General features: G+C 44.6%; 1 protein-coding gene across 1 annotated transcript in view; it reads left to right on the plus strand.

Annotated features, from left to right (window-relative positions):
• Window positions 1-15,557, plus strand: part of UMODL1 (uromodulin like 1) — a 51,466-nt gene that overhangs the window by 15,127 nt on the left and 20,782 nt on the right. The window contains exons 5-13 of the mRNA XM_077171177.1: window positions 138-330; window positions 1,161-1,301; window positions 2,449-2,565; window positions 3,851-4,105; window positions 5,672-5,784; window positions 8,228-8,447; window positions 11,912-12,049; window positions 12,638-12,732; window positions 14,258-14,288. Coding sequence (XP_077027292.1) covers window positions 138-330; window positions 1,161-1,301; window positions 2,449-2,565; window positions 3,851-4,105; window positions 5,672-5,784; window positions 8,228-8,447; window positions 11,912-12,049; window positions 12,638-12,732; window positions 14,258-14,288 — 1,303 coding nt within the window. The remainder of the gene's footprint in view (window positions 1-137; window positions 331-1,160; window positions 1,302-2,448; window positions 2,566-3,850; window positions 4,106-5,671; window positions 5,785-8,227; window positions 8,448-11,911; window positions 12,050-12,637; window positions 12,733-14,257; window positions 14,289-15,557) is intronic.

Here is a 15,557-nt window from a genome sequence, read left to right on the forward strand (position 1 = left end):
TCATAAACACAGGCCTAAACCACTTGGCCGTGGTTTCTGAATTTCTTCCTCCACTCAGATTATGATAATAACCACTGCATAATTCATGTGCTGGGAAATGACCAAGGTGCTCCAGTGTTTGCTGCCCTGTTTTCCAGATCACTGGTGCATTGCAGCCCCTGAATGCCTCTGTGCACCACATCCAGAGTAACCCTGGGGACATCTACACTGGGACAGTGGCCTCCCAGCTTCTCCTGGGCATGCAGCATCCAGCTCCTCTGGCAGAGGTTTCCTCCTCCCTGAAGGCCATGGTGAAGCGCGTGTATGAAGTGATTGACACACAAGTGCAAGGTCACTGACTGTAATCCTGTCACATTCTAGGGGATTTGCCCCTCTTCACTTGGGATCTCATTTATATAACCATTAATTTGCTTTCAAATAGCACAGAGATATACACAAGATAGCACAGAGGATCTTGCAAACTTTGCAAACACAGCCCTGACCTTTCTGTTATAGGATGGAGAACCAATGATTATTTTGGAGTGAATAGTTTGGAAGGGAGTGCTTCTGAAACCTCAAATTTATTTTCTCCCAGTAACATAGTTTTCCAGATGAAAAAGCAAATATGTGCCTATTTGTAGCACAATTATTAGTTGTATTAAACAGGCTCTTAAAAACCTGTTTTCTTGGGAAGCAAATATATTGCTTCCAGTAGCTTGTATGAAACGAGTCATATTTGTAGTCTGTTAATTACTACAGCATATTGCTACATACTTTTTAAATGTTACATAAACATTTCAATATATTAGTTTTAAATTATGTCAAGCTACTTATTGCTCTGCAGTTGTCTGAACATTTTCACTCCTAAAATGCAGTCTTCTTATTCTGTGTTTGCTCAGTTCAGCTTTCAGTGAAATCACTGGGTAGTCCTCCTTCCTCCTGTACTGACATCTCAGGTTTGGAGGGCATCCTACAGGTGTAAGCAGGAGCTGCCCCTAATTGTCCTCTAATTCCAAAGAACTGGGGTAAAAAGTGATAGGGTGGTAACATCCAGAATGGCTTTAACAGCATTACTGCAGATTTACACTGGATTTATCATAGCCACAGCCTGGTTTACACACAGTGCAGATCAATCTAGATGCTGCTCCCAATATCTGTGCAAGGTGTGTTGTTCTTCCTAGATGTCAATGAATGCTCCTATGCTGAATTCAACGCTTGCCCTGAGAAAAGCAACTGTGTGAACCTGGAGGGTTATTACAGCTGCCACCCCCAGCATGGACGTGCCACTGTCATCCCTCCCTGGCTGAGCCCAAGGAAGGAAGGTAAGAAACGTGAGTCTCACCCTGGGAAGTGCTGAGGATGTTCCTGCAGGACTTGGTGCTCCTTTGCAGGAGTCACCTTCAGGAATTTCTGGAGTACGAGTGCCCTTTCTCCTCCTGTTGGGAGAAAATGCCACATAAACCTGTTACCTGTTTCTGATGGAAATGCAGAGTATTTATTTCATTTATTTCACAGTCCCTCGTGTTTCTTCTGTTTCACCCTCAGCTGTCCTCACTCATCTGCCAAAACCTAAAACTTCAGACCCTAATGCTTCTCAGAGCACACTTGTTGTCAGTGCACCTCCCCAGCTGTGGTGGTGTTCACAGGGGTCCCAGGATGAGGAAAGAGATGAGAATCTGACTCCATGTTTCAGAAGGCTGATTTATTATTTTATGATAAATATATTATATTAAAAGAAAATGATATATTAAAACTATACTAAAAGAATAGAAGGAAGGATTTCATCAGAAGGCTAGCAAGGAAAGAGGTGGAATGATAACAAAAGCTCATGACTCTCAGAGAGTTTGAGACAGCTGGACTGTGATTGGCCATTAATTAAAAACAACCACATGAGACCAATCACAGATCCACCTGTTGCATTCCACAGCAGCAGATAATCATTGTTTACATTCTCTCAGCTTGTCAGGAGAAAAATCCTAGCAAAAGGATTTTTCATAAAATATCATGGCTGCACCCAGCCTCTTGAGAATCAATTAATGGCATTATTTCTACCATTTTCTTTGTTCCTATTTTGACTGCAGCCCAGACTCAGTGGTTGTGTGATCCCACTCTGAGCTCCTGCACTGCTGCTGAGCTCTCTGGCACTGGCTGAAATAATTCCTTCTAGTACCAGTTCAGCAAAATATACTTACAGCCCACAGACATCAATGGGCCTGCTAATAGGCTTTAGGATAATGAGATGAATAACTGCTTGCAGATTCAATGCTTTAATTAGAAAACAATTTTACAATCCCTTAATCTCAAAAATGAAGATAATGTATTGCTTTATGCTTTTGTGATATGATAACACTTCTATTTTTTATTTATATTGCTTCTATTGCTGCTTTTCATGTGGAAAACCTGAATGGTATTATTTTGAATTTGTTTTCTTAGAAATACTCTAACTCTGATAATATGATTTTCCCCTAGACATTGTAGCATCTACTCCAAGTTCAGTAAATGCTGTTAACACTGGCAGTAGCTCTCCTTCTGTAAGGAACTCAAGTCTCTTGTCCATAACCAACCAATCTACAGATGCTGAGTGCTGTAAGTAACCTTGGATTTTAGCAAATGTTTTCTTGATTTGTGATGGGAACCAACCTCAGTAGATTTGTGTTTGTATGGGTGATCCAGCCCTTTCAGGCAAGAGTTATTACAATCCTTTTAACAGCACCCTGTTCTTCTGTGGGAGGAAATAGATTTAAGTTGTTCTTTGAGAGTTCAGAGAGACAGGCTGGGTATTCTTGATCTTCATCCACAACTCCTGATCGAAGCTGAAGCCAGAGGAATTAAACTGAGGCCCCTCTAGCACAGGGGGGAGTGGCTTGGGGGGTGTTTGGCAGCCACCTGGCTCAGAGTGCTGGAAAAAATTGTGTTCTATTGATGAAAACAATTTATGAATGTATGAAAACAACCTTTTCTCCTTAGTCTACCCATTAGCATGAAAGAGCTGAAGCTGTGGCAGCAGCGTGCCGTGGTCTCTGGGTTAGTGTGGGGTGTGATGCTCATCTCTCCTGCTCTCTCCAGCAGAGGTGTCTTGTCTGGGCTCTCTCTCTTGAGCCAGACTGACTGGCTCTGCTGCAGGGCAACTCATCCTACCCAGTTCAAACACCTCCTCCTCCCAGGACAGGAATCATCTCTGAAGGGCCCTGTCTTTTCCCACTGACATGACAGTGACTGCACTGCACTAGAGTGCAATGACAGGTGAAGTGCTGCACACCACTCTCCCCCAGCCTCTGTTAGCTGGCTCTGGGGGGGTTTCCAGGATAAATCCAGGCAATCTTTGCCTGAACAGGGGCATTTTGATGATTAAAGTGACAGGAGGCAAAGCAGGTGTCAACACATGTAGAGTACCCAGAGTCAGTCTTCCAAACTTGTTCCTGTTGCTTGCACCCATAGCTCAATGGCTGATTATCTCTGTGACTGGAGATTTGGAGGAGATGAGGTTGTCCAGAGGGATTGTGGCTGCCTCATCCCTGGAGGTGTTCAGGGCCAGATTGGATGGGGCTCTGAGCAGCCTGGTCTGGTGGAAGGTGTCCCTGCCCATGACAGGGGGTGGAACTGGATGATCTTTAAGGTTCTTTGCAATCCAAACTTTTCTGTGATTCTATGATTTTACAGAATAGCATATTGTAAAAGGAAATAAAAAGGTCAAACACTAAATCAGTCACTCTAGTGGGGTGGTTCATGGATGAGGGGATCTGCTGGTGTGAGAGGGGCAGATTCTGTCCTGACCCTATTGACTGTCAAAGTGCTTCTCTGCAGTGGATTTAGAACAGCACAAGGTTTTGAAACTGAAATGTTGCTTTTTCTGTGCCAACTCCTGCAACAGATCCCTCTGCAGTCACAAACCATCGAATCCTCAGCGTCACCAGCAACAGCTTTGAAATGTCCTGGCTTGTCAGTTCCACTCTGAACCACACTTTCCATGTTGGGGTGGCCAAGGGCAATGAAACTGTGCAAAGCCTGAAGACAGAGGAAATGCAGGTGGATGTGTCTCACCTGGAAGCAGGTGTGATGTATTCAGTAGAGATCAGCTATGAAGCTTGTGGAAAAACCATTATCTCCCGTCAAAATGTTAAAACAGGTAAAGAAACACTTTAAAATACATTAATATAATATAATATAATATAATATAATATAATATAATATAATATAATATAATATAATATAATATAATATAATATAATATAATATAATATAATATAATATAATATAATATAATATAATATATCTCTGTCTTCTCCATTCTCCTCCTTCCATTCCCACTCATTTGCAGTTCAGCAATGACCCTTTGGTCCTCACTGAACAACATTTCCTACCTTCTTCAGCACTTTTTATCTCATCTTCTCCAGCATTTATCCAATCCAGAATATCAGGCAGCAGAACTTTGGCCTTAGTTGATAAAGCAGTGCAGGAGCTGATTAGACTATTACAGATATCAGGCTAGGCTACCTATAATTCTTTTTTTAAAATGTATTTCTTTGGTGCCTGCCACTGCTTTCTGCTGCCACCCATCTCCCAGGAGGCCTTGTTTTTCCCTGGTTGATGGCTGTGGTCAGAGGGAAATCCAGGCAACTGGTTTGTCAAGGGCTCAGCTGAGCTAACAGGAGTGCCCAGAGGAAGGGCAGATTCTGCTGAATAAAGGGTTAAAGAGAATTACAAGCTCTGAGTAAGAAAGCTGCAGACTACCTGCCCAGTTCTGTTCAATTAACTGGTGGTGGGAGCTTCCTGAGGCCCTAGTGTGTTGATCAAACATAATTTTGCTTTTTCTCTAGTCTTAAATTATTTCCTAAGCCTCCATGCAAATAAAGAAATAAATCTCTCCCCTCTTTTTCAAAGAGCAGGCAGTGAACTCTTTATTAGTGACCACAGCAGGAATGCTGCTGTTCATGTTTATCCCTAAGAGCCTTGCCTTTGATGAGATGAGGGATGACTTCAGTTTGGGTCAGAAGGAAATTACTCTCTTTGTGGAGGGAAAGTAGGAGGTCTAGTGGTTATGAAAACAGTGGGCTGAACTTCAGAGTATGAAGTTGGAGCCTTTGAGAAAAAGAAAATTTTTCCAAGGATCAGTCCAAGGAGTAACAGCCTGGGAGTGTTTATACAGGACAAAGCAGTTAGAGATTCCTTGGCTCTTGGTTTTTGGCTCCTGTGCTCTGTACAGTATCTGTCAGGGCTCACCACACACTCAAGGGGCATGCACAGCTTTCTGTTGTATTTTCAGTTTGAGAATATATTTACTATCCCCACTGCCAAGATCAGGAAAATAAAGAAAGAAATTAAATAAAAACTGTGACTGGTGGGCCAGAGATGATCCCACAGGCAATTCAACCCTGGGTGTGACTTCAGGGCAGGAGTTATGTAGGGTCAGGCCAGGGATGTGTAAACCCACACATAAAGTATGTGTACACCTAGTACATGCAGTTGCAATCAGGCACCAAAATATCTCTTTAGACCTAATATAAATGCATCTTCTCAATATATCAGAAGCTTGTAGGAGCCTATTTGCCTTATTTTTTTTTTTTTATTTAATACCAAAATCTCTCAATCCTGCCCTCCTTTCTTCTATCAGCTGAGATTTTGGTCCAGGTACATAAATTTTAACTGAATCCTTTCCTACTTTGTCAGTGTGTTTTAATGTTGTGTTTTACAGAGGCCAAGCTATTTGATGTTACTATGAGGATTCTCAACCACAACTTCACTGATGATTTCCATAATTCCAGCAGCTCAGCATATGAGGAATTTTCAAGACTGTTGCTTACAGAGGTAAAATGACTACATCTCTGGGTAATACATATGGGTTTTTTTTCAATGTAAAATTTATTTAATCTAATAGAGGATTTTATGCCTGGATGAAATAGTCCTTCAAAAATCAGCATACAATTTCCTGTGACCTTTCTTTATAATTGCAACAAAATTCAACTGACTAGACAGATCAAGCCCTTGGCCTTGTTAGCAATGAAGCCAGTGAGAATTTTCCTCTGCAGAAGAGTGGAGGAATTATAAATGCAGGCATGCAACAGGGGCTCCTTTCCTTGGATCTTTAATTTGGCAATAAACTCACGGTAAATTAACTTGAGGCTTTTAAATGGATTATTGAAATGGCATTCCTGGCATTCATTTCAGCACAGTCTGCTCAATAAATGTCTTTCTCCTCTCAAATAAATAGTTCTCTCCCTGCTGTCTTTCTTCTTTCAGGGAAAGTGTCTGGGTCAGGCTTTCCTCTCCTTACCTGCACACATGTGGCCACTGTCCACAGTCAGGTGTAATCAGCCTGAAACAAAACCTGAGTCGTGAAGTCTGGTGGCAGCTCTGAGCTTCCCAAAAAAGGGAGAGGTTTCAGATGGAGCACATTTCCTACAGTTTTGCTGCACAGAACAGGGCCCATACAGAGGTATTGGGATCTCCACCCAACACAAGGCTTCCCCAAAACAAAGGGTGAATTGTAGTTGTGTTTGAATTTAGATGCAAGAGAAAAACCCAAAACAGTAATGGAGCTATACATTCAAGGGCAGCAGAGGAGAAGCATTTGCCCAACAGAAATTGCAAGTTGAACCTCCTCACATGGCTTTATTTCCCACTGTTGCAAATTATTCACTTTTGTTGTGTAGGAAGATTTTGGTAACTGAGTCTTCTCTGGGATTAATGCAGACCTGATTGGCTTCATCAGGATGGGAAGAAAAAGGAGCATTGCCCATGTGTTGCTTCTGCCTCCTTGGGTGTTTGTGAGCACAACATCCCCCTCTCATTTCTTCTCTCCTCATTTTCTTGCCTTTCTACCCTGATGTGAGCTTAGACCAGCTACACATTTTGTTTGTAGGGATCTTTTTGAGCAAGCTCTGGCTGAATGGGAACAAAGCTGTGCTGATTTATGGCTCTGGATTCCTGCTCAAAGACACACTTTGAGGTGTATGCAGCAACAAAAGGCTCAAGCAAGGAGCTGCCTTCTAGATATGTAAGGTGAAACTGCCAGCTCCTGCACAGCTCAAATGCTGACAGCAGTGTGCCAGCTTCAGTGTTCAGAGTAATGCCATTTGTTCAGCTGGTTTGGTAATTAACCATGATGTAATTGTGATGCTGCCTTGAAGCTGGGCTGTCTCAAACACATTTTTTGAAGTTATCCACCCCCATTATTCTTGTCTCTCATCCTGAGTTTTCTTTATTATTGGACTGGGCTGCAGGCTGAACTTGAACTGGTGAGTTTCAAATGCTCCCTGGGAACTAAAGCCATGGTCACACTTGCAAATGAAACAAAATATATATGTGACATACAGAGATAACATCAAGGCTCTGCTGCATGCATTTACCAGGACAGTTCAGCTCTGCTGCAAGCAAAAGGGGCCAGGGGGAATTCTGCTCCCTTGAGCCAAAATTTGGAACTTGGTCTGTAACACCAGTGGTCAGATACAGTTTTCAAAGGTAGAATTATATAATCACAGAATGGTTTGGTTTGGAAGAGGCCTTGAAGATCATCCAGTTCCAAACCCCTGCCATAGACAGAGACCAAGTTGCCCAGAGCCCTGTCCAACCTGGCCTTCCAGTGGTGGAGCATCCCCAGCTTGTCTGGGCAACCTGTGTCCAGGCTCCACCACCCTCAGAGTAAAGAAGTTTTTCCTAATATCTAATCTAATCCTACTCTCTGTCAGTCTGAAGCCATTCCCCCTTGTCCTGTCACTCCAGGCCCTTGTAAATAGTCTTGCCTCATCTTTCCAGTAAGTTCCCTTCAGGTACTGGAAGGTCACAACTAAATCTCCCCAGAGCCTTCTGCTTTGCAGGCTGAACAATCCCAATTCTCTCAGCATTTCCTGACAGCAGAGCTACTCTGATCCTGCTGCCTCCTCTGGACTGGCTCCAGCAGCTCCTTGTCCTTCCTGTGCTGGCCCCAGGGCTGGATGCAGCTCTGCAGGTGGGGTCTCTCCTGAAAGGGGCAGAGGGGCAGAATTCCCCCCTCTCCTGCTGATTTTGAGGAAGCCCAGCAAACAGAGGTTTTCCCAGTGCACACAGCCAGGGCATGTCCAGCCTCTCATCCACACAAGTCCTTCTCAGCAGGGTTGCACTACTTTGTGCCACAATAATCTCTGAAAAATAAGATTTCAGAAACACTTTGGAAATTTTCTTTTTCCAGCATCTTCTATGCTGTGCTTATATAAATATTTAAAGAGGTACTTCTTGGCTCCCTAATCATCAATGCTTGTCTCCCTTTGCTCAGCTTGAAAATTCATTCCCACCCAACATTTCTGCCTTGTACAAATCTGGGAAGCTGAAAGTGCAGATTGAATCCCTGGCAGCAGGAAGCATCATTGTGAGGCTCAGAATCACCGTGCAGGATCCTGAGTTTCCAGTGGATGCCTCCACATTTGCCCCAGTGCTCTCCTACCTGCACAATGGCTCTGTGCTTGTGGTGGATCAGCAAAACTCTGCAGTGGAAGGTAATTTTTGTTATTGTTTTTTTCAAAGAGGAAAGCACCATTTGTGTTTTGATCACGTGCAGTGTCACCAGTATTCTTCTCAAAATAGAGAAACAAAGGATGTGGTTTGTTGAAGAGAAAACCATGATGTGAGAATTCTTCCAGGGGTTTTATCCATAAGCCCAGGAGGGTCAGACAAATGACCACTGGCTGTCCCCAGGTACCTGCAGGCACTGCTTCTCCTCACTGTGGTTAACCCAAGTGGAGCCCTTGGTTTCCCTATTCATTTTCCTCCCTCTCCTTTCTGTCCCCAGCTGGAATTTTGCCATATCTTTCTCAAGCTGAAAGGCAGACAGGATTACTGTGGAATATCTGTAGCCTCTAGATCCACACACCCTCTAGAGAGTTTTGTGCTCCAAGACTGGGGGACTGTATTTGGGCCAAGGTTTAAGAAATCTAACATCTTCCCTCTAGAAACCCAGCCAGAGGAATTCCCAAATGTCCTTCCTGTGAATAGGACTGAAGGAACATGCATGGAATTTATGTTAAGTTAGGCCTTTGTTTGATCTTCAGTAATCACCACTTTTATCTTCAAAGAACTGAGTTCTGTCCTCAAGTTTCCCAGCTGGCAGAGACAGCAGAGTTCAGAGAGTTGCCAAAGCCAACAGAAATGGGTTATTCTTCTCTCTTGGTGTGTTGAGCCTTTTTGAGCAGGAAAAGCTCCCTCTGGAGTTGCATATGCAGGCTAAGGAGAACAGGACAGGAAAAAACCAGGAGACAAATTGCACTTGAAGCCTACAAATATCACAGTGGCAGCTGAATTGCAAGAGGCTGATGTGTGCCAAAATACTTTGTAAATGTTATTGATCCTGGGACCAAAAGGCTGAGGAAGAAGAAGGTGATGGCTCTGGACTGTCACTTTAGCTGCAGAAAACCAGGTGGCTTCCAGCAGCACCACACTTATCCAGGGGCACAGCCAACACCTCCACTCCTCCTCAGGGACATTGTGCTAGAAGGGTCTTGGGCCTGACTCAGCACACATCCCTTTCTCTTCTCTCACCTTGCCCCACAAAACAGATTTTATTGTCTTTATTCATCGTGGCAATAAGTTTAATAATTAATGCATCTTCAAAGATGATTTCTTATCTCTACCCAAAGAAGAGTTTCTTCAACATGAGTTTCCTAAGTGGAAAATAAGGAGTGAAACACAGGAAGGAAGGATTTGTATAATGGGGTGTTTTCCTTCCTGACCCTGGAGAGCCCCAGGACATGACCTTTGGCAATAAGCCCACCCAAACCCTGTCCCCTGGATCCTCCCTGCAGCCTGGCCACCACCTGGCTTTGTGCTTGGTTTACTGACAGTCCATTCAGCTGTGAAAAGCAGGGCTGAGCAGTCAGAAGGGACAGCACAACTGAAGAGAGTGGATCAGATCTCTTTGAAGATGCATTAATTATTAAACTTATTGCCATGATGAATAAAGACAATAAAATCTGTTTTGTGGGGCATGGTGAGAGAAGAGAAAGGGATGTGTGCTGAGTCAGGCCCAAGACCCTTCTAGCACAATGTCCCATCCAGGAGCCAATTCCTGGAGAAGGCATCACCTCCCACAAATAATCCCTTAGCCAACAACTGGTTTTAGTTCCAGGACTCCCTGAATCCAGAGGGATTTCTTTGGGTTTGTTTATCCTCCATGGATCTCCCCCATCAAATCAGATAAATCTTCAACATCTGCAACATCATTTGGCAAGGAATGTCAAAGATTTTTACCCTTTGCATGTACCCCTTACAGGTGTAAAATAGGTAATCAGAGTGAACACAAAGGTGGCATTTTAATAATTTTTGGACTAGGACTGTTGGTTGAGCTGTGTGTAGGGAAGTGCCAAATGTGAAGGGCCAGAGAGGTGCCAAGAGTGCAGAAAGAGAGCTCAGAGCAGATTTTGGCTGAGATGTGATGGTTTGGACAGGAAAAAAGGGCAGTGTGTGTGTGTGGATGTGCACAAGTGATGCACCAGTCAGTGGCAGCGCTTTTACCCCATGCATGATTGAATGTGGCCATCAGAGGTGAAGGAATTTGCTTAAAAAGCCGTGCTAAGTGAGGAGAAAGGAAACCCTCAGAGACAATGGAGGCAGTGAATGTAAGTGATTTGGCAATTAGCATCTCTCAGATGGTGTTGGAAGCCACCAAGGGTCACAATTATTTCATAGCACAGTTAGGAATTAATGAGATTTCATCTCTGGTGTTCAGTCAGTCCTGCACCCTTCTTCATTCCCTCTAAGTGGCTTAGGCTGGAATAATAGGCAACTGCTGGCCATAGGCTCATGAAATTGTCTAATGGAGACTATCATGGATACAGCAATTACCCAATGACAAAAAAAAGTGAAAAGAACTGAAATATTAGCTAAAAGGAAGGAAAAGCAAGCAGAAAGATGAGTGTGTGTATGTGCATGCACATGGAGTGGGATATTCCTTTGTTTCAGAGAATTAATCACCATCATTAATCTGCAAGTTTGCAGATCAAGCACTTCTGTTAATTTGTTATTCAGAACAATTTTCTAGCCTCTGATCAGGATTATTTGTCCCAACACACAGTTTTTAGCCTCATTTGCTGCTCTCCCTCTTTCAGGACCCTGAGGCAGAAGGTGAGTGCAGGAGGCTGTCACACAGGGAGGGCTCACCTGGAATTCACTGGAATTATTCCTGTCCAAAGAACTAACTCAGCCCTTGCAGATTTGCTGGAATAGGGCCTGAATGGCAGCACAAGACTCCAGATATAAATCCCTCAAAAGAGAAGAGACTCAGCAATAAAATAGGTCTATAACTACATGAAAAAGCCACTCTGACTGATACAGAGCAGCTGAAATCAGACATAAGGAACACCCTTAGAGCATCTTCATGCATTGATGAATCAGGATGTCTTTTCTGACACTACCAGAAAGAGGGTCACAGTTTTACAGCATTACTTTTGAGAAGAAAAATTGTATAAAAAGAGATTTTGCCCTTAGCACTTCCTCTGTTAAGAACAGAACAGTGCTTCCCCTGGGAGTTACTAGCATTTACTTTTTATGTGAAGCAGAAGATTATTTGGATTAAGTCTCTATTTAATGTTGTATCTACTGGTAACTAGTGGTAACAGATCTATTCATTACCTGATATATCTGGAGGTGCTGTACATAGAACTTGGTGTAGTGAGTGATTTTGATATAATTGTAGTACAAACCTACAGCTTTTTCTCTTTAATGTGTTTACCTCCTAAAAGAATGATTTTAAAAGTCTTTACCCAGAGAAAATACTTTTCAGAGTACAAGAACAAGAGAATAACAAAACAGTTAGTGTTCTGCATCACTCAAAGCTTGGCTGACAGGTAAATGATGAAAAAGGAAGACCACAAAAGTAAATTAAAAAAGGACTACTTAATGATTATTTCTAGCCTAATGCAGCCAGCAGGGAGGCTCTCTGACCCTTTCTCTTGTTTTGGTCCCACAGACTGGGATGAATGTGCTTCCCAAGCTGAGAATGACTGCTCTGTGTTTGCAGAGTGCATCAATTTGATGGGCTCCTACATGTGCAGATGCAAGACAACCATGGATACCAATCCATCCCGACCTGGAAGGAACTGTGAGGGTGAGAAAAAGGCTGGCATGTAGGGTTTTATTTTTGCCATGAAACATGGGAATAAGTTGTGGGGTTTTACATCTGCTTTTATAGTGTCTGTTTATATAATTGCACCTTTGCAGTCTGTGGCTGAAGGGGTATATGTGACCTGTCTCTAAATATATATATATATATATATATGTATATATATATGTGTGTGTGTGTGAATAAAATTATTCTTTAAATAAATAAATAAATCAATAAACAAATTCAGGTGAAATCTCTCTGAGATCCTCCTTGATAAGCTTGATAACTGCAAGGAGTACTTTTCCCTCTTTTGCTTTGTCTGTGGCTAATTTCCTCCCACCAAACTGATCCACAGCTTTGCCAACCAGAACAGGAGACCCAGGAACCAAATCTGCTTCTTTGTGTCAGCCCAAACCAGATTCAACCCCACAAAAATCCCATGTTCTACATTGTGTTCATGACCATCCAAGACCTGGTTTTGTAATGCTGCCATGGGTGGTTGAGCGCGCTCGGTGCCATTTTCAGGCCAGGCCCTGGTGCCTCCTCATCCAGTTTCAGGCCCCATTTCAGGGTGTGTTTTCTGTGTTGCAGGTGAGATTGTGGATCCTCTCACCAAAACCGTGGCTCCTGAAATAAAAACCAGCACGGACTTGGCTCCTGAAGAAGGCAGAAGCCCTGCAGGCCCTGCTCCCACTGCCACCATGGGGACAGCGGCTGCTGCAGGCCCTGCGTCTGGCGCCACCACACTCCTCCCTGCTGCGCTGGCCTTGAGTGACAAACAAGCATCCCACAGTCCCAGCAGTGCTCCTCCAACCCCTTGGCAAAAAGGTCTGTCCCCACAAATGACTTTCAGCAGGGCCAGCAGCCCCGTGGCCGTGGGGGTCACTGTCAGCAGGGCACTGGCCATGGGGGCAGTGGCTGCTGCAGGCCCCACATCTGGTGCCACCACACTCCTCCCTGCTGCGCTGGCCTTGGGTGACAAACGAGCATCCCACAGTCCCACCAGTGCTCCTCCAATGCCTTGGCAAAAAGATCTGTCCCCACAGATGGCTTTCAGCAGGGCCAGCAGCCCCATGGCCATGGGGGTCACTGTCAGCAGGGCACTGGCCATGGGGGCAGTGGCTGCTGCAGGCCCCGCGTCAGGCACCACCACACTCCTCCCTGCTGCGCTGTCCTTGAGTGACAAACGAGCGTCCCACAGTCCCACCAGTGCGCCTCCAACCCACTGGCAAAAAGGTCTGTCCCCACAAATGACTTTCAGCAGGGCCAGCAGCCCCATGGCCATGGGGGTCACCTCCAGCAGGCACTGGCCATGGGGGCAGTGGCTGCTGCAGGCCCCACATCTGGTGCCACCACACTCCTCCCTGCTGCGCTGGCCCTGGGTGACAAATGAGCGTCCCACAGTCCCACCAGTGCTCCTCCAATGCCTTGGCAAAAAGATCTGTCCCCACAGATGGCTTTCAGCAGGGCCAGCAGCCCTGTGGCCCTGGGGGTCACTGTCAGCAGGGCACTGGCCATGGACACAGAAACCATGAGCCCATTGCAGCAAAGCTCCATGGCCAGGGCTGCTCTCCCAAGCACACCCATGGGCACAGCCAGGCACGAGCAGCTCGGCTCACTTGGGCTGTTTCCAACTCAAGCAGCCTCAGCTGCCACCAGCACTCACACAGTGTCCCAGGGCAGCTCTCCAGGTGGCCCTGACACAGCTCTGCTGGCCACCAGAACGCTGGCATTGCCACCCCCAGAGCAGATGGAGGGGTGGGAAGGGAGAACAGCTCTTGGTCTGAGGGACATTCTGGAGTCCTGGGGACACCACCTTGGCCAGGCACCTCTCCAGCCCCCAGCCTGGACCTCAGTGAGTGCACATCCCATGGGGTCTGCACATGTGGGAATTCACCTGGGGGAGGAGCAAGTCTCACTCAGAGTTCAGAAAAAGGCATCTAAAACTATCTTTTCAATGTCAAAGTTATTGTCTTGGTGCCTGCAATTTTTTCTATGTCAATAATATTTTCTGCAGGAATTGGCACTTTCTCTTTGCTAAATCAGCTTGTGAAAGCAATTCCTCTTCCTGGCAATTTAGCAGTTGCTTTTATTGATGTTACATTTCTTCACTCCAAAAGGAGGAAGCACAATAAAAGAGTGCACTGAAATGTGGCTCATGGCAACATTTGCTGCTTGTCTTTTTGCCACATATCCTGGTTTTTCTTGCAGCCTCTGGCACCAGGACACGGCAGCAGCAGCTGTCTGTGGAGTTAATTTAGGGAGCCAGGGAGGAAAAGGACCTGCCTTCCCATTGCTCTCAGCAGATGATGATTAGACAGAGTCCTCCACAAATCCCCTGTGAGGCAGGAGCTGCCTGGAAACCCGAGAGACACTGCTTCAAGAGATGCAATTGAGAGCAACAAAGCTGCTGAAGGTTTCATCTGTTTGGGTTTGGGCAGATGTATTGCAGTTAATTAGGGGATTTTTCTGTTGGTTGGAGCTGAATCATATTTCAGAGAGTCAGATTTGGTGTTAAAATTACAGTTCTGTTTGGGGTAGGAATGCTGCTGTCTCTGCCCATCACTAATGTATATTTTTTCTGTAGTGTGTCACTATTTAGTTTGGCTATTTCAGTTTTGCTTCTGCTTGTCTTTATTCTGTCTCATGCCCTCTACATCTCTCTGATCCCAAGTCACACATTCCTCTGCTCTTTTATCTCCCTCTCCCCCTGTGATCTCATGTTCCTGGTGGTCTCCACAGTTCCTGCCCCACTTCTGGTGCTCCCTCATTCCTTTCTCCCTGGAAAATGCCTTTTTCAGCCATGTAAAGCCAGTTCTGCTGCTTCTCCAGCCTCTCTTGTCCCCCCAGCCCTGCTCACCAGGTGTCCTTTCCTGCCATCCTGCCCTGCCTTGGTCAGCTGTGCCACTGCCCTGCTCAGCTGCTGCCTTCTCTTCTCTTAAAAAGATGTTTTGTTTTGTTTTTTAAATGAAAACAAAGATTTTTTTTTTTTAATGCAAACAAAGATTTTTTTAAAGTCTAAAATTAGCTATTTTTAACTGACAAAAAGCCACATAAAGGCTGTTCCCAGCTGGAAAAAAAAAATGAAGAATTCTACACAAAAGGAGTTCAGTTTATAAAAACTTGTTTTATATTCCTGATGAATCAAATATTTAGCCAAGTGCTTTTGCTGGGAAAGAAACTTGTAGAGGGATTATGCCTAAGGAATAAGAGCAAGAGCCACCAGAGTGGCATCTCACTAGCCTGGGGCAGGAAATCCAGAGGGCAAAAGCTCATGTTTGGTGAGGTTTCATATGCAGCTCCTCCTTGTGGCATCATCTCTGACCTGGAGGCTCAACCTCAGCCAACTCTTCATAGTTTGGTCTTTTAAATACCAGGGGACGTTTTTATTATTATTTAAAAATTGTTCAGAACATTTTCCTCTCTCACCTGAGACAACTGAATGTGTTTTATCCCCTAAATACCTGTGCTCACATGACAGGACAAGCCATGGCAAAAAGCAAACCCAAAT

Source organism: Agelaius phoeniceus, chromosome 2 (genome assembly GCF_051311805.1).
Source record: "Agelaius phoeniceus isolate bAgePho1 chromosome 2, bAgePho1.hap1, whole genome shotgun sequence".
Classification (NCBI taxonomy): domain Eukaryota; kingdom Metazoa; phylum Chordata; class Aves; order Passeriformes; family Icteridae; genus Agelaius; species Agelaius phoeniceus.